General features: G+C 42.2%; 1 protein-coding gene across 3 annotated transcripts in view; it reads right to left on the bottom strand.

Moving 5' to 3' along the window:
• Nucleotides 1-23,222, bottom strand: part of plod2 (procollagen-lysine, 2-oxoglutarate 5-dioxygenase 2) — a 228,934-nt gene that overhangs the window by 84,621 nt on the left and 121,091 nt on the right. For all 3 annotated transcript variants that reach the window (XM_063045397.1, XM_063045398.1, XM_063045401.1), the window contains exons 5-8: nucleotides 6,181-6,293; nucleotides 5,955-6,018; nucleotides 3,564-3,661; nucleotides 2,397-2,498 (exon numbers count right to left, since the gene is read on the bottom strand). In XM_063045397.1, the coding sequence (XP_062901467.1) occupies nucleotides 2,397-2,498; nucleotides 3,564-3,661; nucleotides 5,955-6,018; nucleotides 6,181-6,293 (377 nt within the window). The remainder of the gene's footprint in view (nucleotides 1-2,396; nucleotides 2,499-3,563; nucleotides 3,662-5,954; nucleotides 6,019-6,180; nucleotides 6,294-23,222) is intronic.

Below are 23,222 nucleotides of genomic sequence, written 5' to 3'. Positions count from 1 at the left end.
CCATTTAGAAATCTGATGGCAGTTGGGTAGATGCTGTTTCTAAAACGTTGAGCGTGTGTCTTCAGGCTCCTCCACCTCCTTGATAGTAGAAATGAGAAGAGGCATGTCCTGGGTGACGGAGGTCTTTAATGATGATTTTGATGCACCGTCTTTTGAAAGTGTCCCCAATGCTGGGGAGGCTAGTGCTCATGATGGAATTGGCTAAGTTTGCAATTTTCTGCAGCTTTTTCCAATCCTCTGCAGTTGCCCTCCACACCTGACAGTAACGCAACCAGTAAGAATGCTCTCCACAGTGCACCTGAAGAAATTTGTGAGTTTTTGCTGACATACCCAAATCTCCTCAAACTCCTCATGAAATATAGCTGCTGTTGTGTCTTCCTTGTAGCTGGATCAATATCTTGGGCCCAGGATAGATCTACAGAGACATTGACACTCGGACTTGAAACTGCTCAGCCTTTCCACTGCTGATCCCCAGATAATGACAAGCGTGTCCATCGGCTTCCCATTCTTAAAGTCCATACTCAATTCCTTGGTCTTACTGACTCTGAGTGCAAGGTTGCTATTGTGACACCATTAAACCAGTTGATCTATCTCGCTCCTGTACACCTCCTTCTCACCATCTGAAATTCTGCCAACTATGATTATGTCAATGGCAAATTCATAGATGGGGTTTGAGCTGTGCCTAGCCACACAGTTAGCCACATAGCTAACACTGAGCTGAAGTCAATAAACCGCAGCTCGACATAGGTACTGGTATTGTCCAGGGGATCCAAGGCCAAGTGGAGAGCCAGTGAGATTTCATTCACTATAGCTTGGACAAAGTGGCCTATAGGGTGCTGTCCAGGTTGGTCTAAGTGCCTTTCTAGGCTACTTCACTGAGCAATCAAGCAGCAATTGCACTGCCCCAGTCAGACCAGATTCCAGTGCTTAAAGTGTACAGATAAACTGATATTCTTATTAATGGTAAAGTGGCAACTTCATGCTTAGTTTATAGAGGCAAGATTAATTTTATGTCCACGTATAAATAAGACACTGCATACAAATTCTCACACTGCTCCGATCTACTGGCCTGCAATGATGCAGTAACATAAATAGGACACAACCCCTGTGCGCCAACATAGGACATATATTGTAAGCACACTACATGCAGATAATATATAGGTTCAACTCCCATTCAGACTTCTCAACCTAAAGAAGAAATAAGCAGGAGCTGAAATTAGCAGAAGGCTGAAGAATAAAGGTGGGTGAAATCAAAGTTAGATTAGTTTACCAAAAGGCTAAACAGTCCAACCCCTTTTCCAGCTTCAGGAAAAGGACATCCTCCAAGCAGTTTTTAAATAGTTCGTTACACTGTGAGCACTTAACAACGATATCGGTCTTGTCCAAAGTCAAGCAGGATTAAATGTCACTATCAGAGCAAACCGACTTCTGATATTTTCCAGTGCACTTAAATAATCTGGCAAAATAATTGTGTAATATGGATTCATGTTGTTCTGCGTTTGTTGTTCCAAAGGGTAGTTATAGCTGCTAGTGGTAGTGGGGTTAAGCTCCCACTACCTAGTAAATGCTTCCAATAGCATGCATTTCAAATAGCCTCTGACAACCAAGTCCAGCTCCTGGTCTTCACCTGTGACCTAACTACTAGGCCCGGCAGAATCATTTCTACTGACAGGAGAAAGGGCAAAGGTGGGTTACTGGCACCTTAAAATCTGTCACTTTGGGCTGATGGGACTCCTCAGTCAGGGTTGACAGCTCATCCAGGAGAAAGAAAACTCTGATCTCAAACCTCCACTCAAGGGGAAGGCTCTGGAAGTAAACCCCGAGGAAAAATCTGGAGCTGAAGACCCTAAGGTTTCCCCAAGTCCCTGTATCGAGGTCAATGCTGACTGGCAACTCCTGTGACACTTCTGGTACCAAATTGCATCAGTCTCTGCTGTTCCTTTGGGCTTATTGGCTGTGTGGAGAGCCATCAGCTTGCCCTCCATATTGTACTGCCTTGGCTTGCGTATCAGGTAGACAGCTGAGATGCAGCATCCACGGTTGACCCTGACCAATGCAGGGCTTCACAGCTGTATTTCTTTCCATTATAGAAAGAAACATGTTTGAACTCAGAAACAATGTTTTTACCTACACCGTGTAATTAGTTCCACTGAAAATTGGTATGATTTTTCCTAAACCCAGCTGTAGATTAAGTCTGCTGATTTGTGCCACATCATGCCATTGCCATCACCTACTCTGATCATGATTGAAAAATCCCCAACCAGATATAATCCTTTAAGTAACTTCTGCAAATTGTTTGGTAAATGTACACTTTGCAGAACTTCACTTTGTAGATAACAAACTCAGGAAAGTGTTAAATGTGAAAAATGTAAAACTAATCAAAACCAAGCACTCACATCCAGGGATGACAAATCCAGCAAATCGACGTCACAAACTGTACAGCCAGTTTCAGAAGTCCAAGCGTCAGGTACATAGTTCCCCATATAGTTCAGCAAGTGCTAGAGAAGACACATACAAAGACATTGAAAAGTCACATTAATGTATTACAGCAAGACAAAAACAAACAAAATACAAACTCGATCAATGCCGATGAGAGCTCTGGCAATGGAATCTTTAAAATTTCACTTTATACATTAACTTTTTATTTTGTACTTAAGGTTAAGTAAAAATCCATTCATCCCATTTTTGACCATTTTTTTCTGGTAAGTTCATGCATCTTCTTTCTGTGGCACTTCCAGTGCTGACTGAACTACTTTTATCCGTTAACATCTAAACGAGTGGTCTTGATGGACAGAGCAGTGGGCAAGACATTCTGAGTTCTCCCAGCAACTGTTGGCTGTCAACTGGACATTTCACTAACCCATCATATCCAATGATGTTGGCCAACCTGTTGAAATTACTGCCTGGCATAACCAACACTGCTGAGGGCACTCACAATTATGGAAAAAGGCAATATACCTTCAAAGCAAAAATGGAGGGGAGAAAGTAAAATTATTGAGATGTAAAGAGCAGTTCCATAGTTCCTAATGAACTAAATATTTAAAAATTTTTATGTATAGATAGATATATATATATATATGAAAGCATGCAGTGGTACATGAAGAACCAGTGATCAGGTCATAGCAGGTAGGATCTAAATTAAGTAACTGAGAATAGGCATGACTTCCTGCAAATTATAAAGTACTGTCCGGATGCAACCAGTTATGTGGCAAAATGGATTTCAGAACACATTATTTTTCTGGAATGCTAAAACAAAGTGAAGTGCACTCTAAAAGTGGCCGAGATACAAGTCTACATTCACTCCTCTCCAATGGTGAGGGCTGCTTCCTGGCTTTTGCTCATGACAAAAAAAAAGAAATAAATGAACAGAAAAGCAGACAATGAATTCATCTCAATATTTGCCCACGTCTCTGCAGAATCCCAATACCATTGGCAATGTGAGACACAGATTGGGCGTCCTTTCTTGCATGCTTGGGAAGCAGCTTGTGTAAACACTCTACAGCAGTAAACAACTCATGGGTTAACCACTCCAATTAGTACATTCAAAAGAACAGGTCTCTCACTTTGGTTTGCCGATTGCCGTGGATTAGTACAGGCAATGTGTTAAATATCATGTTCTTGGTCCTGACCCTGGCAGGTTCGAACTGCAACTCTACTTCATCTGCAAAGGAAGACAAAAAAAAGGAATATTCTGTCATATGCTCTCCAGCTTTAGTGCACATGATATATATTATCACCATACATATATGCAAGTGGACGTGGCGCAGACCCTCCTGGGTTATGAATGCCCATCTTATTATCTTATTTCTGCATTCATCGAGACACAGCACAGAATAGGTCCTTCTGGCCCTTTGAGCCACGCCACCCAGCAATTCCCCAATTTAATCCTAGCCTAATCACAGGACAATTTATAATGACCAATTAACCTACCAACTGGTACGTCTTTTGACCAGAAACCAGAGCTTATGGATGAAACCCAAGCAGTCACAGAGAGAAGGTACAAACTCCTCACAGGAAATAGCGGGAATTGAACCCAGGTCACCTGTACTGTAAAGCGTTGTGCTCAATAATGTACGTTAGCATGCTGCCCCAAACCTTATGATCACCCTGTACATATGAATGAGCTCCCATAAATATTACTAAGTTCAAATGAGAATTGATCTGAAGAAAGCCTGCTTACACGTAGCCTCCCTACAGTAATCAGTCATCATTGTCTCTTAATAACACTGGCTTCCAGTTTCATTAGGTGAGGCCACTTGAGAGTTAATTTCGAAATGAACAAGCAGTCAATGTAACATCCATTGGTACTTCAAGCCCACAGAAAGGAATCACTGAGCGTGAGTCATTCTGATCTGTACCATTGTAACTAGGCTGGGGAAGACAATAATGTGTTCATTTCGGTTGACCCTCATCAACACCACTCATTACAAAACTGTAGATGTACGGCTACTCTATCAAGTGATTCTGTGTACTTTCTGACTTGGGGACAAAATTCGACGCCTACAAAGATGGAAACCATTCATTACACAGGGAAAGCTGGCGTGATGGTCAAAAGGCTGTTAAAGCAAATGGAACAAGGTAACAACAAAGAAGGGAACATTCCGCCATGATTCTTCTCTGGATCATCACTATGGAAACATAAGACACCAGACAAGGCCATTTGGCCCATCAAACTGTGTTGATTTCTGTGTTGCTCAATTCTTTTCCTTTTTTCGGGAGTGTGTGGATTTCCTTTTGAAAGTTATTCCTCCAATCTACTTCTGCCATGCCTTTCGGCATTGCTTTCTCGATCATGGCCCTCAAGACTTTTGGACTAACCACCTAGTACAGCCATTGCACTAAATACCTTCCTTGTACAATGGTTAAATCTTAATAAAATGCCTGAAGCTCAAGATGAAACTGTCCTTTACTAACTCTACCAATGGCAGCAAGATAGAATTTGCAAGGCAGCAAGAATTGCTTAAATTTACAAATTTACTTTGGTAGCAAGGGGGTTGACAAATGGGAACTACAATTTTTCAATTGATAGTGAAGCTCTTTCCTTATCTGTTTTTTTAACATGAACTATTATGCATCGTGATTCATTAGCTATGCATCATTTATGTTACTATTTGTCATATGTAATTTACTGTTGCAGTAACAGAACAACCCTCCAAATGCTGCAGGAAGAATGGCCAAAAGACAGTCTCTATAATCTGGCAAAGACAACAGGATTGGCAGGTCTGAAAACTCTTAAGTGAAAACACAAACAGATGAGCAGAGAAAATTTTGCAAGGCGGGTCACTGACAGAAAATGCATCGTGCTTCATTATTCACCTAGAGGCATTCTTTCAAACTGGTGAGCAGATTACCTCAGTGTTAAGACTGTTCACTTTTCAACTAGATGTAATAAAACATATCCCCATAAAATATTTATAATATTATAAACTTTGCAAAAACCTTCACCATCATCCAGGCATTTCTTGTCATTCTCCCAGACAAACCAGTATTTTCAGCCCAGAAACTTCTTGATAGTTCCGTGCTGATTAATCAAAACTTACTGAAATAGCAAGTATGCACTGAGATCACTACTAAACAACCATGGGGAGATGTGCCTTCCTCTCCCTTTGTCAGAAAGAGAAGAGTAAGGGGTGAGCTGAAGAGACACGTAAAAATTAGTTTAGAGTAGAAACAGAGCCTAGATTCAGTACAAAAAGCCTTGGAGAAATTGGCACAGACCTCTGTTAAATTATGACGATCAATTCAACAAATTCTTACAAAACAAACAAATATTGCCCATTTCTAAAGCATCATTTCACTTTAGTAAATTTTCTCTAACTATTGAGATAGTAAAAACTAGGATTGATGGAAGAAATAGAAAGGCGGGGGGTGAAATTGTAATATTGCCTGACATATTAAAACTAGCAGCTTACAAATTTGCATGCAGACTCTGCCTGCAGAAGGTCAGACCTTACCTACAGCTCCGTTTAAGTTCTGGAAGATTTTGCTTTTGTGATCCAAAGTTATGTTGATGGATTGCTAGAAGAACATAGAGAAGAAAATTAATTCTAAACCAAGACAAATCATTAAAACTGCTTCTCAGTGTGTGCGTAGCATTAAAGTAATTGCAGATTATTAAGTATTTAAACTTTTTGCAACCTCAACATCACATTTCATTTCAACTCTTTCTAATTTACTTACTCGCTTTACAGGATCAAGGTAAACTTTGGTGTAGAACAGTTGATCATCATCATTATCTTGTAGTTGCCATTTCTCTACAATGCTATTAATGGAAGAAGCATATCCAATAATCCCTGAAAAACAAACATGGATTGTAACACAATGCCATCCCACAAAAAAAACTGTCATAAAATTAAAAGCTTCCTTTGACAGTTACTGTAATAAATGAGTTTTTTTTCTGTTTTGAGGGTGGTTTGGAGATGCTTTGTCTGATAAAGGCACTATATCAATACAATATTGTCTTCAATAATACCGAATATTCAGTAACAGTATAGTTAAAGTCAGTGTGGTTAAGCTCTGGTGAAGCCTCACTTGGAGTATTGCGGGCAGTTCTGGTTCCCTTATCTAAGAAAAGATGGGCTGGCATTGGGGAGGGGCCAGAGGAGGTTCATGCGAATAATTCCGGGACTGAAAGGCTTGTTGTATGAAGAGCGTTTGATAGCTTTGGGCCTCTACTCACTGGAATTCTGAAGAATGAGGGGTGACCTCATTGAAACCTACCGAATGGTGAAAGGCCTTGATAGAGTGGATGTGGAAAGGATGTTTCCTGTGGTGGGAGAGTCTGAGCCCAGAGGACACAGCCTTAGAATAGAGGAGTGTCCTTTTAGAATGGAGATAAGGAGGAATTTCTTTAGGTAGAGAGTGGTGAAACTGTGAAATTCGTTGCCACAGGTAGCTGCAGAGGCCAAGTCAGTGGGTGTATTTAAGGCAGATGTTGATAAGAGTCTTGATTAGTCAGGGCATGAAGGGAAATGGGGAGAAGGCAGGAGATTAGGGCTGAGAGGGAAAATGGTGAAATGGCGGAGTAGATTTGATGGGCTAAATGGCCTAATTCTGCTCCTATATCTTATGGTCTTAATTTCATGACTGCGTACACTGAACCACAAGAATGACAATTAGAAAATTCCCTCCACTGGCAAACCTGCAGAGCTGTTAATGACTTGATTGAATTTATGTATTTTATTTGTCAATAACTGCTCTTTACTACTTCTCATGCTCCATGCATAGAATCAATGTGCATTATTTATCTATTCTCTCCGTGTCTCATTGCTGTAGAATTCACTCTGCTTTACTGTGAGATGCTGCTGCAGTTTTGGCTGCAGATGTGTATGTGTATTTGGATAAATTCCCTGGGCTTAAAAGACTCTTGCAATGTGGCATGTAGCATTTGATTTCAGAGTTTGCTTCCTGTCATGAATCTGGATCAGGAACTTTTTGTACTCACACCTCAGTGCAGTCAATGGCTCACTTCATTTGAGAACATTGCCAACAAGGTGACGTGCCTCCCAGCCTTACCAATAGAGACTGCAGCACTAATATGCAACCTACAGCCTTTGATATTATCTCTTGGTAGAACAGGCTATAAAACCTACATAAGTCAGCAATGAGATGCAAATTCAAGGGCCTCAACTGGGATATTGATGTGAAGTTACTTGTATCCGTCTCTCTGGGCTTCTAATGTTGTGTATGTTTGTTATGTTATTGCTGGAGCATTCAATGTTTTTTTTTGGCAAACTTTTCAGATCATGTGGAAGAGTATTGCTGCAATCTCTAGCCAATCTACAAGTCCTTGCTTCAGAGTAGCGCAAGGCCACCTGTAACAGAGAACCCAAACTACGGCGATGGCAGCATAGTTTGGTAAGCTTTGGGCATGTTTACCAAAGACGTGTGCTCCTTCCGCAATGATTTCCTATTATACTGTGCCTGTTATGGAAAGAGAGAACACTTTAAAGTTCTGACTCTCTTCCCATGACTCTTAATGATAAAGACATGGCAGCCGCCAGCTCATGTGTTAATAAGGTAATGTTACAATATGAAAAGTGTCATTAACTGTTCTCTACTGCTTCTCATGCACAATACAAAGAACCACTTATCTATTCGATCCTTATTGCAATTTGCTCCAAAATCTACCTTTCTTTATCAAAAGATGCTGCTGTTTCTTTAGTCACGAATTTTACAGGCGGTATTTGGTATAGATCGCCACATCATCAAGGAGCCCCCACCATCCAGACCATGATTTCTTCTCATTACTCTCATTGGAAAGGTGGTCCAGGAGCCTAAGATTCCATACCAATCCTTCAACCATCAAACTCCTGAACCAGCATGGATAATTTCACTTACGTGAACATTGTACGGATTCCACAACCTATGGATTCATTTCCAGAGACTTCGTAACTCATGCTCTCAATGGTTATTTTTGTATTTGCACAGTTGATCTTCTTTTTACATTGGTTGGCTGTCAGTCTTAGTTAGGGTGTAGTTTCTCTATTGATTCTATTGTATTTCTTTGAATGAGTGGTAAATGGTGACATACACATATTTTGATAATAAATTTACTTTGAAGTGCTTCAAAAAGGTCATATTTCCTAGTTTTCTCGGTATTTTGATGGGGCATTAGTTCTAGACATGGCAGCAAAGTCACCCCTCTAAATTTGGATGAAATCTAATTTTCTAGGTAGGAGAGGTGATGCGACCTAGCACAATGCCCTCAGTGCCCTGTAAAACCCTGACCAGCCTCCATTCGTAGAACCAAGTCAACCAGAGTGTACAGTTTCTTTAATGGGCTGCAGCTTGCTGGCTTGGTGGCTGGAGACAATTTGTAGTAGATTGCATTGCATTGTATTGCACTGAACTTAAATATTCCTAAATGTAAATGTTTACAGACACACCGATTTATTTTTTACTGTGCACTGATCTCGGCCAACTGCATTTCAACACACATCAATCTTACTCAGCTAGGAGCACACTTGGCTTTGTGACAAGCATCTTTTGTGCTTTAATTCATCATACTAATCACATTCAGAATTGACCACAGGTGGTCAAACTAAAATAACCATTATATTAGCAACATGCCAACATCTGGAACAAAGGAAGCGACACATTCAATGTACTTATTAAAACGTGAATGTAAAGCTTTTGCTTTTTGCCTTGGAACACAAACAGCTTGCAGTGAAGACATATTGTAATGATCAGTGCTACTGTCGCAGACAGTGTACTGGTTTTGTCGAGCTCTATCATATTTACAGCAGCAAATTGTAAGCATCCAAGTCAGAATTCATGGCTACTGGCTTTCAGCATTAGAAACAACTTTTCAAAATTTATGGTCGGAAAATTTCGAGCAAGATGCCACAAATGCAAGGTTAATAAATTCCAGGTCAAAGGAATCCAGTCCCAGTTAATCAAAACAAGCAGGCAAGTGACGGTTATTAAATATAATGAGGGCCCATCACACGGAGTAGAGCAGAAGACTCAAATTGTAACTTCTGGGGAAGAAGAATACTGCTTACATCAGCAAGGCAACAGAAGTGTCTGAAAACTGAAGGCAGACTTCTTTAGAACCTCACCAGTGTTCCGATCCCTGACTTGTGATTGTGAAATATCATTCCAAGAAAAACTTACAGAATCTTATGTGGTACTAGTGTCAACCAGAGTATTGTATCAACCACAGTTAACTGTCTCCTTTATTTCCTTTCTCATTATTTAAAAATTGAGGCTACGTCCACACTACGCCAGATCATTTTGAAAACGCCGGTTTCCAGTAAAAACGACAGGCATCCACACTAAGTGTTTTTCAAAATATCTCTGTCCACATTAGACAGATATGGCGAATCTCCTCCTACTGGGCATGTGCAGGACACACAGAAAACTAGCAAAGAGGAAATGGTATACCTGGTGCGTGTTTGTCCAGTTACAGAGTAGAAAAACTTAAGAGGAATTGTTCTTGGCTCTCGCGCAGGAGGACTTAAAACTGCAAAAAAAAAATACTGGAGCGTATGGAGGCAACCCACAGGGAGTTCACGGACAGTATGACCTGCTGACGACGAACCTTGAAAAACTGACTAACTCTGTTGCATTAATAAAGCACCTTGTTAAATGTATGAAGCATGTCTGCATCAGTGTTATCTTGTATTTTCATACAATGTTACATTAGGCTGTAACACATCTATTGTCAGAGAAGTACAATAAATAGGTAAACCACCTTGGTTCTTGGTTCTTGATCCTCCAAAATATTTCACATGAAATTTAAACTGGAGGTGGCCGAGGGTGTTTTCTGTCCTTACCTTCATACAAGCAAGGACAGAAAACAGGGCAAAGTGAGTATACTTATTTATTCAGTAAGCTGTAGGTCAAAGTATTTGGTGAGTACATTTCTAACTCTTCTGGCTTCAGTCTCGTTGTCGTCCGTTCTGAAATTGTTAGGTTATGTGGAGGGTTGCGTTCAAGAAAACAACGAAATGCTACGCTGTGGCCATCTGTTCTGGCACGTCATGACAGCGTTTTTAAATAGTCAAAAAAGCTCACTTTACAATTTAACTCTCACGCCGTTCACACCGACTGCGCGTTATAACAGCCGTCCGACAGTGCTTGTGCAGTACCAAGCAGAAGCAGAAAAAGCATTGTTGTTGTGGTGTAGTCATGACAGTGTTTTTAAATCCCTCCGTTTACCCTGTACACACTACAACAGATATTAGGCGTTTTCACATTTATTGACTCTGGAGACCGTTTCTGAAAATCGCCGTTTGCGGGGGATGAAAACGCTGCTTTAGTGTGGACGGAGGGTCAAAACGAAGAGAAAAAGCTTCGTTAGTCCTGACGAAGGGTCTCGGCCTGAAACATCAACTGTACCTCTTCCTAGAGATGCTGCCTGGCCTGCTGCGTTCACCAGCAACTTTGATGTGTGTTGCTTGAATTTCCAGCATCTGCAGAATTCCTGTTGTTTTCGTTTTCAAAATTATCCAGCGTAGTGTGGATGTAGACTAAGTCTATAAAATTAAAAGTCTCTCACGTATGTATACTCTTAGACTACATTGCACAATTGCAAGACCCACTTTATACTATATTGGCCATGGAGTGACTCTGATAACAACAGAGTTCCCTCACATGTCCATAAGACTTAGGAGCAGAATTAGGCTATTCAGCCCATCAAGTCTGCTCCGCCATTCCATCATGGCTGATCGCAGATCCCACTCAACCCCGTACATCTACCTTTTTGCCATATCCTTTGATGCCCTGACCAATCAGGAAACCGTTAATTTTCACTTTAAATATATCCACAGTTGTGGTCTCCACAGCTGTCTGTGGCAGAGCAATCCACAGATTCACCACTCTCTGGCTGAAGCAGTTCTTCCTCGCCTCTGTTCTAAAGGATCACCCTTCAATACTGAGGCTGTGCCCTCTAGTTCTAGACACCCCCTACCCCTCCACATCCACCCTCAGCTAATCCTTTCAACATTCAGTAGGTTTCAATGAGATCCCCATGCATTTTTCTAAATTCCAGTGAGTACAGGCCCAAAGCTGCCAAATGCTCCTCATATGTTAACCCCTTCATTTCCAGAATCATCTTCATGAACCTACTTTGAACTCTCTCTCTCATGACAATATATCCTTTCAGAGATATGGGGCCCAAAACTGTTGATAATACTCCAAATGCAGCCCGCCTAGTGTCTTATAAAGCTTCAGTATTATCTCAAGCAACACACATAAAAGTTGCTGTCAAACTATCAAACCACAAACTCACTCAGGAGTAGAAAGTCCAGTGGAAAGAAGGAAACAGTTTAAAATCAGAGCCGGTAAAAAAAAAATTACAAGCATCCACCCGAAAAACAATGTAGGCAGTTTGTTTTCTTTTACACACTAGTTGTTAGTCAGTCTTTGTGTGTAGCTTTTCATTGATTCTATTGGATTTCTTTGTTCCACTGTGAATGCCTGAAAGAAAATTAATCTCAGGGTAGTAGCATATGTTGACATATACACACTTTGATAATAAATTAACTTTGAACTTTGAAGAGCCTAACAATTATCAAATGGTCTCCAAGTTCCTTCAGTTCAAACTATTTGGGGGAATGATGAAATAATTTGCTAGGCACATTTATGCTGGGCAGATGGCAGCAGAAAACAACAAAGACGAGAAACAGATCAAACATTTTGTAGCTTAGAGGTTATAATAATTCAAAGTATTGGAAATTAATTCTCACCATGGCACGATAATTCAGTTTAAAAATGGATATATGAAGCAATTCTGAGTAAAATTGACCCTATAACTGTTGGAAAAACCCAGCTGATTTATTAACTGCTCTTATTGGAAGTTAGACTACCATTCGGCCCCCGTGTGACCATAGTCCCAGAGTAACACAGCTTACTCTTAATTGCTCTGTTACATTACCAAGCAGCAATCCACTCAGCTGATTCAAAACCACTGTAAATGGAATTCGAGAAGGGGGCCAGTCTAGAGGCTGATAAATTTATGGGAAATAGGTGCCAACCTTGCCAAAATAAAGGCCAGAGAATTAATCATCATAAAAGTTGTTGGCTGCGTTTTTCAGTGTGGTGAAGCTTCGGACACTCATTTTACATAAAAAGAATAAGGGTTTAACATCGAGAGGCAATTATGGAGGAGCATTAGGGCATAACTCTTTGGTGGAAGGTCAGTCAAATTTCATGGCCAATCATCTCATAGTTTAACTCTTTAAACTCCGGTGTCAGGCTGGCAAATTGCCAAGTCCCTGTTAGGACCAAAATGTCACTTCACTTCTAAGAACAATATATTTGCATATCACCTCCTATCTATAAGCTAGGAAACGTAGATATTTTATGCCCAGACGTAAAGAAAAGAGGGAGGAGGTGATGTTCAGATGAGCTTTGAAGTGCTGCATTTCTTTTGTTTTGAGCACTGAACTTCTGGAAGGGATATTTTAAGTCCTAACAGGCGTTCAACGATTCACCCGATTGCCACCAGAGCTTAAACAGTTGAACTATGAGCTGATTTTCCAAGAAACTTGACTCACCTTCCAAAAATTTTTGAGGGTTTGAGGACTGACCTCATTTAAAATGAGTACTAGATTAACTGAAGTAGATATATACTCCAATACTTGTTACGGTGCCTAAGATAACTGTTACAATTACTGTTTCTTCTTGAGATAAAGACATGAGACACAGCAATTAAAAACATACCTTTGGGTTTGCTTGTTGTGCTGCTTGCCTACCTTATTTATGCAAGTGTGAAGTAGGAAGCACTCCCAAATTTCAGACTAAAGGGGAAGATTGCTACCAACTGAGCTAATCTGTGTCTTCAGTTTAGGGTAAGCAACTATTTTACACACACAACAATCCACAACTGGGTGTTTATATCCTTGCAAAATTCCATACATCCTTCACACAAGTCATTCAAAGCCACAAAATTTCAGGGATACCAAACCCAACAAAACTGATCATCATGGCTAGCAGTCTTTATCGTTACTTTCATTCTCCATTTTAAAGCTGAGAATTAATGTTGATCCACATCAGACAAGGAGAACTCACTTAATGAAATAATGAGCCAACTTTTCATTGGTTCTTCAACTACTCCTCACTCAATTAATTCATTTTAAACTAATACGACCTTTGTAATGGTCTGTGGGTGAAATAACAGAGAGCCCTTGACAACAGGGGACCGTCTCCTCATCATCTATACCAAGCAGGTATCAGAGGTTACGATCAGAACACACTTGGAATATCGTGAATGAATGAATGAACGAACAAACAAATAAATAAATAAAGTTTGCTTTGGGTTTCTTTGTTTTCTGGCTGCCTGTTAGAAAAAAAATCTCAAGGTTGTATAATGAATACATACTTTGATAATGAATATACTCTGAACTGAGTTTTGGGCCTCTTATCTAAGAAAAGATGTGCTGACATTGGAGAGGGTCTGGATGACGTTCATGAGAATGGTCCCTGGAATGAAAGGGTTAAAGTATGAGGAGCTTTTGATGGCGCTGGGCCTGTACTCACTGAAGCTTAGAAGAATGAGGGGGTGGGGGGGTTGATCTCACTCAAAACTGCTGAATATTGGGAGATGTGGATAAAGTGGATGTGGAAAGGATGTTCTCTATAGTGGGGGAGACTAGGTCCAGAAAGCAGCCTCAGAATAGAGAGACATCCATTTAGAAACATAGAAAATAGGTGCAGGAGTAGGCCATTCGGCCCTTCGAGCCTGCACCACCATTCAGTATGAACATAGCTGATCATCCAATTCAGAACCCTGTACCTGCCTTCCCCCCATACCCCCTGATCCCTTTAGCCACAAGGGCCATATCTAACTCCCTCTTAAATATAGCCAATGAACTGGCCTCAACTGTTTCCTGTGGCAGGGAATTCCACAGATTCACCACTCTCTGTGTGAAGAAGTTTTTCCTAATCTCGGTCCTAAAAGGCTTCCCCTTTATCTTCAAACTGTGACCCTTCATTCTGGACTTCCCCAACATCCGGAACAATCTTCCTGCATCTAGCCTGTCCTATCCCTTTAGAACTTTATACGTTTCAATGAGATCCCCCCTCAATCTTCTAAATTCCAACGAGTATAAGCCTAGTCAATCCAGTCTTTCATCGTATGAAAGTCCTGCCATCCCAGGAATCAATCTGGTGAACCTTCTTTGTACTCCCTCTATGGCAAGGATGTCTTTCCTCAGATTAGGGGACCAAAACTGCACACAATACTCCAGGTGTGGTCTCACCAAGGCCTTGTACAACTGCAGTAGTACCTCCCTGCTCCTGTACTCGAATCCTCTTGCTATAAATGCCAGCATACCATTCGCCTTTTTCACCGCCTGCTGTACCTGCATGCCCACTTTCAATGACTGCTGTATAATGACACCCAGGTCTCGTTGCACCTCCCCTTTTCCTAATCGGCCACCATTCAGATAATAACCTGTTTTCCTGTTTTTGCCACCAAAGTGGATAACCTCACAATTATCCACATTAAATTGCATCTGCCATGAATTTGCCCACTCACCCAACCTATCCAAGTCACCCTGCATCCTCTTAGCATCCTCCTCACAGCTAACACTGCCGCCCAGCTTCGTGTCATCCGCAAACTTGGAGATGCTGCATTTAATTCCCTCATCTAAGTCATTAATATATATTGTAAACAACCGGGGTCCCAGCACTGAGCCTTGCAGTACCCCACTAGTCACTGCCTGCCATTCTGAAAAGGTCCCGTTTATTCCCACTCTTTGCTTCCTGCCTGCCAACCAATTCTCTACTAGAACAGAGATGAGAAAAAAAATCTTCAGCTAGAAGGTGGTGAATCTGTGGAATTCATTGCTGCAGACAGCTGTGCAGGCCAAGTCACTGGGCATATTTAATGTGGAGGTCAATGGGTTTGTGATTATTCAAGGTGTCAAAGGTTACAGAAAGAAGCAGGAGCAGGGATTGAGAGGAATGATGAATCAGCCATGATGGAATGGTGGGGCAGACTCAACGGAGACAAATGGTCTAATTCTGTTCCTTTGCTTTATGGTTAAAAGTCCCAGCTGGGTAATTTTGTTTTGGATTGATTAAAACTGCTGATAACAATAATACTGCTCCAGTTACTCAACTTCTGAGATTCACAGAATTAGTGGGCATTGACAAATGTGTTAAATACCTAAATATCTGCATTTATAAGGCAGGCTGAGGAGCAAAGGATTTTCCTTTTGTAGCTTACTGCAGTGTACAGGAATATTAACCCACAGACTCAGTGCTGTGACCACAATGTCAACAACTGCTACAGCTATAGGACAACAATACATTAGGAGGGCAATGCTAAACCCTAGCAGGGGTGATACACAGCAACACTTTGTGGGCAGCTCTCAAAACATCCAAATAAAACTTCTTCTGAACTACTATCACTGCAATTACAGCCTGTACTTTCTCTTTAAGTATCATACTTCTGAGCTATCTAAACGAATTAGCGAATTCATGATCTTCTGAAGGACTCGGTGGACTTAACTCTCAGGAATTCAGTTATGGCACCTTTAAGCAGACAAAGGAACTCAACATGGCCGGGAGAGAGGGAGGAGAGGAAGACTCCAAGCCAGAATAAAACAGCAAGGTGTAAAAGCTCCTCCACCCAATGTACAGTCATTGGAGAGTAAGATTGAGGACCTAAGGACAAGGTTGCTGCATCAGAGGGAAATGAGGGATTGCTGCATATTGTGATTCACAGAGACAAGGCTCACTCAAGACACAATGGATGTGATGCACCAGCCTGAGAGGTTCTTGATTTACCAGGATCTGCAGAACACTTATGGAAGGTAAAAGGTGGGGTCTATGCTTCATGATAAACTCTGCATGATACCCAGATGTAGCAGTTTTGTCACACTCTTGCTCCCTTGACCTGGAATACCCCATGACTAAGTGTCATCCATTCAACTAACCAAGGGAGCTCGCACCCATTACCCTGACCGCAGTTTACATAATGCCAAAGACCAATGTTAAGCAAGCACTCAGTGCATTGAGTGCCATGATTAACAAACATGAAACACACTACCCAACGCCTTTCAAATCATTCTTAGGGACTTCAATCAGGCTTGTTTGAAGAAATCCTGCTCAATTATCATCAACATATCACCTGCAGCACCAGTGATACCAAAACATTTGACCACTGTTATACTATGACTAGGAATGCCTACCGTTCGATCCCTAGACCGTATTTCGGGAAATCTGATCATCTGGCTGTCCTCCTACTTGCATACAGGCAGAGGTTAAAGAGCAAGGCTATAGAGGTAAGAACAATAAAGAGGAAGTTGCGGGGTTAGAAGAGTAACTGCGGATTCACTTCAAGTTGGTGGACTGTGCCATGTTCAAGGACTTAGAGGACATAAACAAATATGCTCGTAAATGAGCGTCTCGACAAAATCATTCAGAGTCTTGCCCAACCAGAAGTCCTGGATGAACTAAGAGATCTGCAATCTGCTGAGGGCCAGATCAGTGGCGCTCAAATCTGGCGACCAAGTAAAATACAAGAGGTCAAAGTACATCCTCTGGAAAGCCATCTCGCGTGCGAAGTGGCAATTCCAGGCCAAACTTGAATCACTGAAGGATGCTCAACAGCTGTGGCAGGGTTTAGAAACATAGAAAACCTACAGCACAATACAGGCCCTTCAGCCCACAAAGCTGTGCCGAACATGTCCTTACCTTAGAACTACCCATAGCCCTCTATTTTTCTAAGCTCCATGTATCCATCCAGGAGTCTCTTAAAAGACCGTATCGTTTCCGCCTCCACCACTGCCGCTGGCAGCCCATTCCACACACTCATCACTCTCTGCGTAAAAAACCTACCCCTGACATCTCCTCTGTACCTGCTTCCAAGCACCTTAAAACTGTGCCCTCTCATGCTAGCCATTTCAGCCCTGGGAAAAAGTCTCTGACTATCCACACAATCAATGCCTCTCATCATCTTGTATAGCTCCATCAGGTCTCCTCTCATCCTCTGTCGCTCCAAGGAGAAAAGGCCGAGTTCACTTAACCTATTCTTATAAGATATGCTCCCCAATCCAGGCAACATCCTTGTAAATCTCCCCTGCACCCTTTCTATGGTCTATAATTTCCTGGGCTATACCTACTCCCTTTCTTGAATAAGGGAACAACATCCGCAAACCTCCAATCCTCCGGAACCTCCCCCGACCTCATTGATGATGCAAAGATCATCGCCAGAGGCTCAGCAATCTCCTCCCTCGCTTCCCACAGTAGCCTGGGGTACATCCCATCCGGCCCCGGCGACTTATCCAACTTGATGCTTTCCAAAAGCTCCAGCACATCCTCTTTCTTAATATCTGCAATCACCTCCTGCAAAGTGAAATCGAGTGAGATATGTAACAACAAGGTTCAGCCCCAAAAGAGCTCAATGTGTTTTATGCTTGCTTTGATGGACAGAATTTAAGAGGTACCTTCACGAACTGCCACATCCCCCGAAGACGCTATGATTTCAGTCTCTGAGGCCAATGAGAGAGCATCTTTCAGGAAGGTGAACCCACAGAAAGCATCTGGCCTAGACAGGGTACCTGGCTGAGTACTGAAAGCTTGAGGTATTCAACTGGCTCGTATGTTCACTGATATCTTTAACTTCTCGTTTCGGCAGTCTGAGGTACATCAAGCTGCCTTCAGTTATTCCAGTACCCAAGAACAAAGTGGTAACCTGTCTCAATGATCATTATCCAGAAACACCTACATCCACTGTTAGGAATTGCTTTGAGAGGTTGGTGATGAAGCATATCACCTCCTGTCTGAGGAGCAGTTTGGATCCACTCCAATTTGCCTACTGTCACAACAGGTCAACATCAGGTGCTATTTCACTGGCTGTCCACTCAGCTCTGGAACATCAAAACAGTGAAAATGCATACATCAGGATGCCCTTTATTGAATGCAGCTCTGCATTCAATACTACAAGCTCCAAGATCTAGGTCTCAATACATCCTTGTGCAACTGGATCCTTGATTTCCTCATTTGCAGACCCCAGTCAGTTTGGATTGGGAACGACATCTCCTCCACAATCTCCATCAGCATAGGTGCACCGCCAAGGCTGTCTGATTAGCCCCCTGCTCGACACACTTCACACTCATGACTGTGAGGCCAAGTATAGCTCCAATGCCATATTTAAATTTGCTGAGGACACCATTGTTGAGAGCCGAATTAAAGGTGGTGACAATTCCACATATAGGAGGGAGGTTGAAAATCTGGCTGAGTCACACTCTCACTCAATGTCAGCAAAACCAAAGAACTCATTATTGACCGCAGAAGCAGGAAACCAGAGATCGATGAGGCAGTCCTCATTAGGGGATCACAAGTGGAGAGAGTCAGGTACTTTAACTTTCTATCATTTCAGAGGATCTGTCCTGGATCCAGCATGTAACAGCCATTACAAAGATAAAGCAGTGCCTCCGCTTTCATAGAAGTTTGCGCAGATTTGGCATGTCATCTGAAACTTCGACAGACTTCTATGGAAGTGAGGTGGAGAGTATACTGACTGGTTTTATGGAAACACCAATGCCTTGGATCAGACAAAACAAAAAACAAAAACCAGTGGATACAGCCCCCAAACAAGAGAAAATCTGCAGATGCTGGAAATCCGAGCAACACACACAAAATGCTAGAGGAACTCAGCAGGCCAGGCAGCATCTATGGAAATAAAAGTACACTCGACGTTTCAGGCTGAAACCCTTCGGCAGGACTGGAGAAAAAAAGCTAAGGAGTCGATTTGAAAGGTGGCGGGGGAGAGGGGGATGAGAAAATTGGAGGGGGAGGGATAAAGCAAAGGGCTAGGAAGTTGATTGGTGAAAGAGACAGAAGGTCATGGAAGAAAGAAAAGGGGAGGGGGGAGGTGCACCAGAGGGAAGCGATGGGTGGGCAAGAAGATGAGATGAGAGAGGGAAAAGGGTATGGGAAATAGTGAAGGGGGGGGTTGGCATTACCACAAGTTTGAGAAATTGATGTTCATGGCATCAGGTTGGAGGCTACCCAAACTGAATATAAGGTGTTGTTCCTCCAAAACCTAAGTGTGGTCTTATCCCAACAGTGGAGGAGGTCATGGGTGGACATATTGGAATGGGAATGGGAAGTGGAATTAAAATGGATGGCCACTAGGAGATCCCGCTTGTTCTGGTGGTTGGAGTGTAGATGCTTGGCAAAGCGGTCTCCCAATCTACGTTGGGTCTCACCAATATATAAGAGGCCACACTGGGAGCACCAAACACAGTATATGACTCCAACAGACTCACAGTTGAAGTGTCGCCTCACCTGGAAGGACAATTTGGGGCCCTGGATGGTAGTGAGGGAGGAGGTGTAGGGGCAGGTGTAGCACTTGTTCTACTTGCAAGGATAAGTGCCAGAAGGGAAATCAGTGGGGAGGGACGAATGGACAAGGGAGTCACGCAGGGAGCGATCCCCGCGGAAAGTACTAAGTGGGAGGGAGGGAAAGATGTGCTTGGTGGTGGGACCCCATTGGAGGTGGCGGAAATTTCAGAGAATTATGTGCTGGATGCGGAGGCTGGTGGGGTGGTAGGTGAGGACAAGAGGAACTCTAACCCTGGTAGCATGGCAGGAGGATGGGGTAAGAGCACGCGTGCGAGATATGGAAGAGATACAGCTTCCAGTTCATTTCAAGTAAAGCTCTCCACGCTACTGACCACATTTACAAGGAGTGCTGTTGCAGGGAGCAGCACCCAACATCAACGATCCCCACCATCAGACCATGGTCTCTTCTTGCTGCTGCCATCAGGAAGGAGATACAAGAGCCTCAAGTCCCACAGCACCAGATACAGGAACAGTTATTACCCCTCAAACATCAGGGTCTTGCACCAGAGGGAATAACTTCAATCATTGCAACACTGATCTAATTCCACAATGTACAGAATCACTTTTGTAGGCTCTACAACTTGTGTTATCGATGTTTACTTCTTAGTTATTATTATTATTTTTCCTTTCTTTTTGTATTTACAGTTTGCTGTCTTTTGCACATTGGCCGTTTGTCCATCTCTGTCGTGTGCAGTTTTTCATTCATTCTATTCTTTTTCCTTTTTATTACTGTGAATGCCGGTAAGAAAATGAATCTTAGGGTGGTGTATGGTGACATATATAACTTTGATAATGAATTTAGACCATAAGACCATACGATATAGGAGCAGAAGTAGGCCATTCGGCCCATTGAGTCTGCTCCATCATTCAATCATGGGCTGATCCAATTCTTCCAGTCATCCCCACTCCTCTGCCTTCTCCCCATACCCAAAAGGGGAGGAGAAGATGGCGGCACATCTGCACATGCGCAGCCCTTTGGTGAAAAATGATATCGTATCTGTTAAATAGGGGCCATGGACAATTCTGATTTGATGGAGAATGGACGTGAAAGCACAGAGGACATCTTGAGAAATTTCTGAAACGCCCATTCGCTGCTCTCGTTACTGCGTGGTCAGGAATCTTTCGGAGGGTAGGCCTCAAAATCCCCGGCCTTGCCTGCTTTTGGCAACCGAGAAGGAGGTCGAATCGTTCGGACAGAGATGGCGCTCAGTACTCGGTGTCGGAGAGCTGATCAGAGCTCGAAGTTTTCGGATGACTCAGGGTTGGATTATGGTCGGCATGGCAGGGAGAGTTTTTCTTCCTTCTCCCGTCTGCGTGAGATGTGGGATATTTGAAAGACTTTGAACTTTACTGTGCTCACGGACTTCTTCATCAAGTTATGGTATTGTTATTACACTGTTTGTAACTATGAGTTATAATTATGTGGTTTTGTCAGTTTTTTTAGGCTTGGTTTGTCCTGTGTTTTGTGACATCACACTGGAGGAAATAATGTATCATTTCTTAATGCATGCATCACTAAATGACAATAAAAGAGGACTACGTGTCTTCATAATCATACCCTTTGATGCTCCAGCTAATCAAAAATCTATCTATCTCTGCCTTAAATGCACCCAAAGACTTGGTCTCCACAGCTGCTCGTGGCAACAAATTCCACAGATCTACCACCCTCTGACTAAAGTAATTTCTCTGCACTCTGTTCTAAATGGACATCCTTCAATCCTGAAGTCGTGCCCTCTTGTCCTAGAATTCCCTACCATGGGAAATAACTTTGCCATATCTAATCTGTTCAGGCCTTTTAACATTCTGAATGTTTCTATGCGATCCCCCCCCCCCCTCATCTTCCTGAACTGCAGGGAATACAAGAGCTGCCAGACGTTCCTCATACGGTAATCTTTTCATTCCAGGAATCATTCTCGTGAATCTTCTCTGAACCTTCTCCAATGCCAGTATATCCTTTCTAAAATAAGGAGCCCACATCTGTACACAATATTCCAAGTGTGGTCTCACGAGTTCCTTATAGAGCCTCAACATCACATCCCTGCTCTTAGATTCTATGTCTCTAGAAATAAATGCCAACAATGCATTCGCCTTCTTCACCACCAACTCAACCTGGAAGTTAACCTTTAGGGTATCTTGCACAAGGATTCCCAAGTCTCTTTGCATCCCTGCAAGTTGAATTCTTTCCCCATCTAAATAATAGTCTGCCTGTTTATTTCTTCCACCAAAGTGCATGACCACACACTTTCTAACATTGTATTTAATTTGCCACTTCTTTGCCCATTCCCCTAAACTATCTAAATCTCTCTGCAGGCTCTCTGTTTCCTCAACACTACCTGCTCCTCCACCTATCTTTGTATCATTGGCAAATTTAGCCACAAATCCATTAATCCATTAATAGTCCAAATCATTGACATACATCGTAAAAAGCAGTGGTTCCAACACCGCCCCTGTGGAATTCCACTGGTAACAGGCAGCCAGCCAAAATAAGATCCATTTATTCCCACTCTGTTCTTTGCCGATCAGCCAATGCTCCACCCCTGCTAGTAACTCCCCGGTAATTCCACTGGATCTCCTCTTGCTAAGCAGCCTCATGTATGGCACCTTGTCAAAAACCTTCTGAAAATCCAAGTACACACATCTACTACATCTCCTTTGTCTACCCTGCTTGTAACTTCCTCAAAAAATTGCAGTAGGTTAGTCAGGCAGGATTTTCTTTTCAGAAAACCATGCTGGCTTTGGCCTATCTTGTCATGTGCCTCCAGGTATTCCATAATCTCATCCCTAACAATAGACTCCAACAACTTCCCAATCACTGATGTCAGGCTAACAGGTCTATAGTTTCCTTTCTGCTGCCTCTATCGATTCTTGAAAGATCATTGTTAATGCCTCCGCATTCTCTCCAGCTACTCCCTTCAGAACCCGAGGGTGCATTCCATCAGGTCCAGGAGATTTATCTACCCTCAGACCATTAAGCTTCCTGAGCATCTTCTCAGTTGTAGGTTTCACTGCACCTGTTTAATTTCCCCGACACTCTTGAATGTCCAGTATACTGCAGATGCCTTCTACTGCGAAGACTGATGCAAAATACACATTCAGTTCCTCTGCCATCCCTGCAGCTCTTATTACAATATCTCCAGCGTCATTTTCTATTGGTCCCATATCTACTCTCAACTCTCTTTTACCTTTTTTATACTTAAAAAAGCTTTTAGTATCTTCTTTGATATTAGTCACCAGCTTCTTTTCATAATTCATCTTTTTCTTACTAATGACATTCTTAGTTTCCTTCTGCAAATTTACTTTGCACTTTGAACATTTGGTGTGTTTCCATGTTGAAAATTCTATGAAATTGTAAGTTGTCCAATTAGTTACTTGAGATATTACATTCCCAAAACTGCTACAAAAAAAATCAGTTAAAA

The sequence above is a fragment of the Mobula hypostoma genome, chromosome 4 (assembly GCF_963921235.1).
Source record: "Mobula hypostoma chromosome 4, sMobHyp1.1, whole genome shotgun sequence".
Lineage (NCBI taxonomy): Eukaryota > Metazoa > Chordata > Chondrichthyes > Myliobatiformes > Myliobatidae > Mobula > Mobula hypostoma.
The sequence above is the reverse complement of the archived record's forward strand: the minus strand, read 5'-3'. Positions and strand labels throughout refer to the sequence as shown.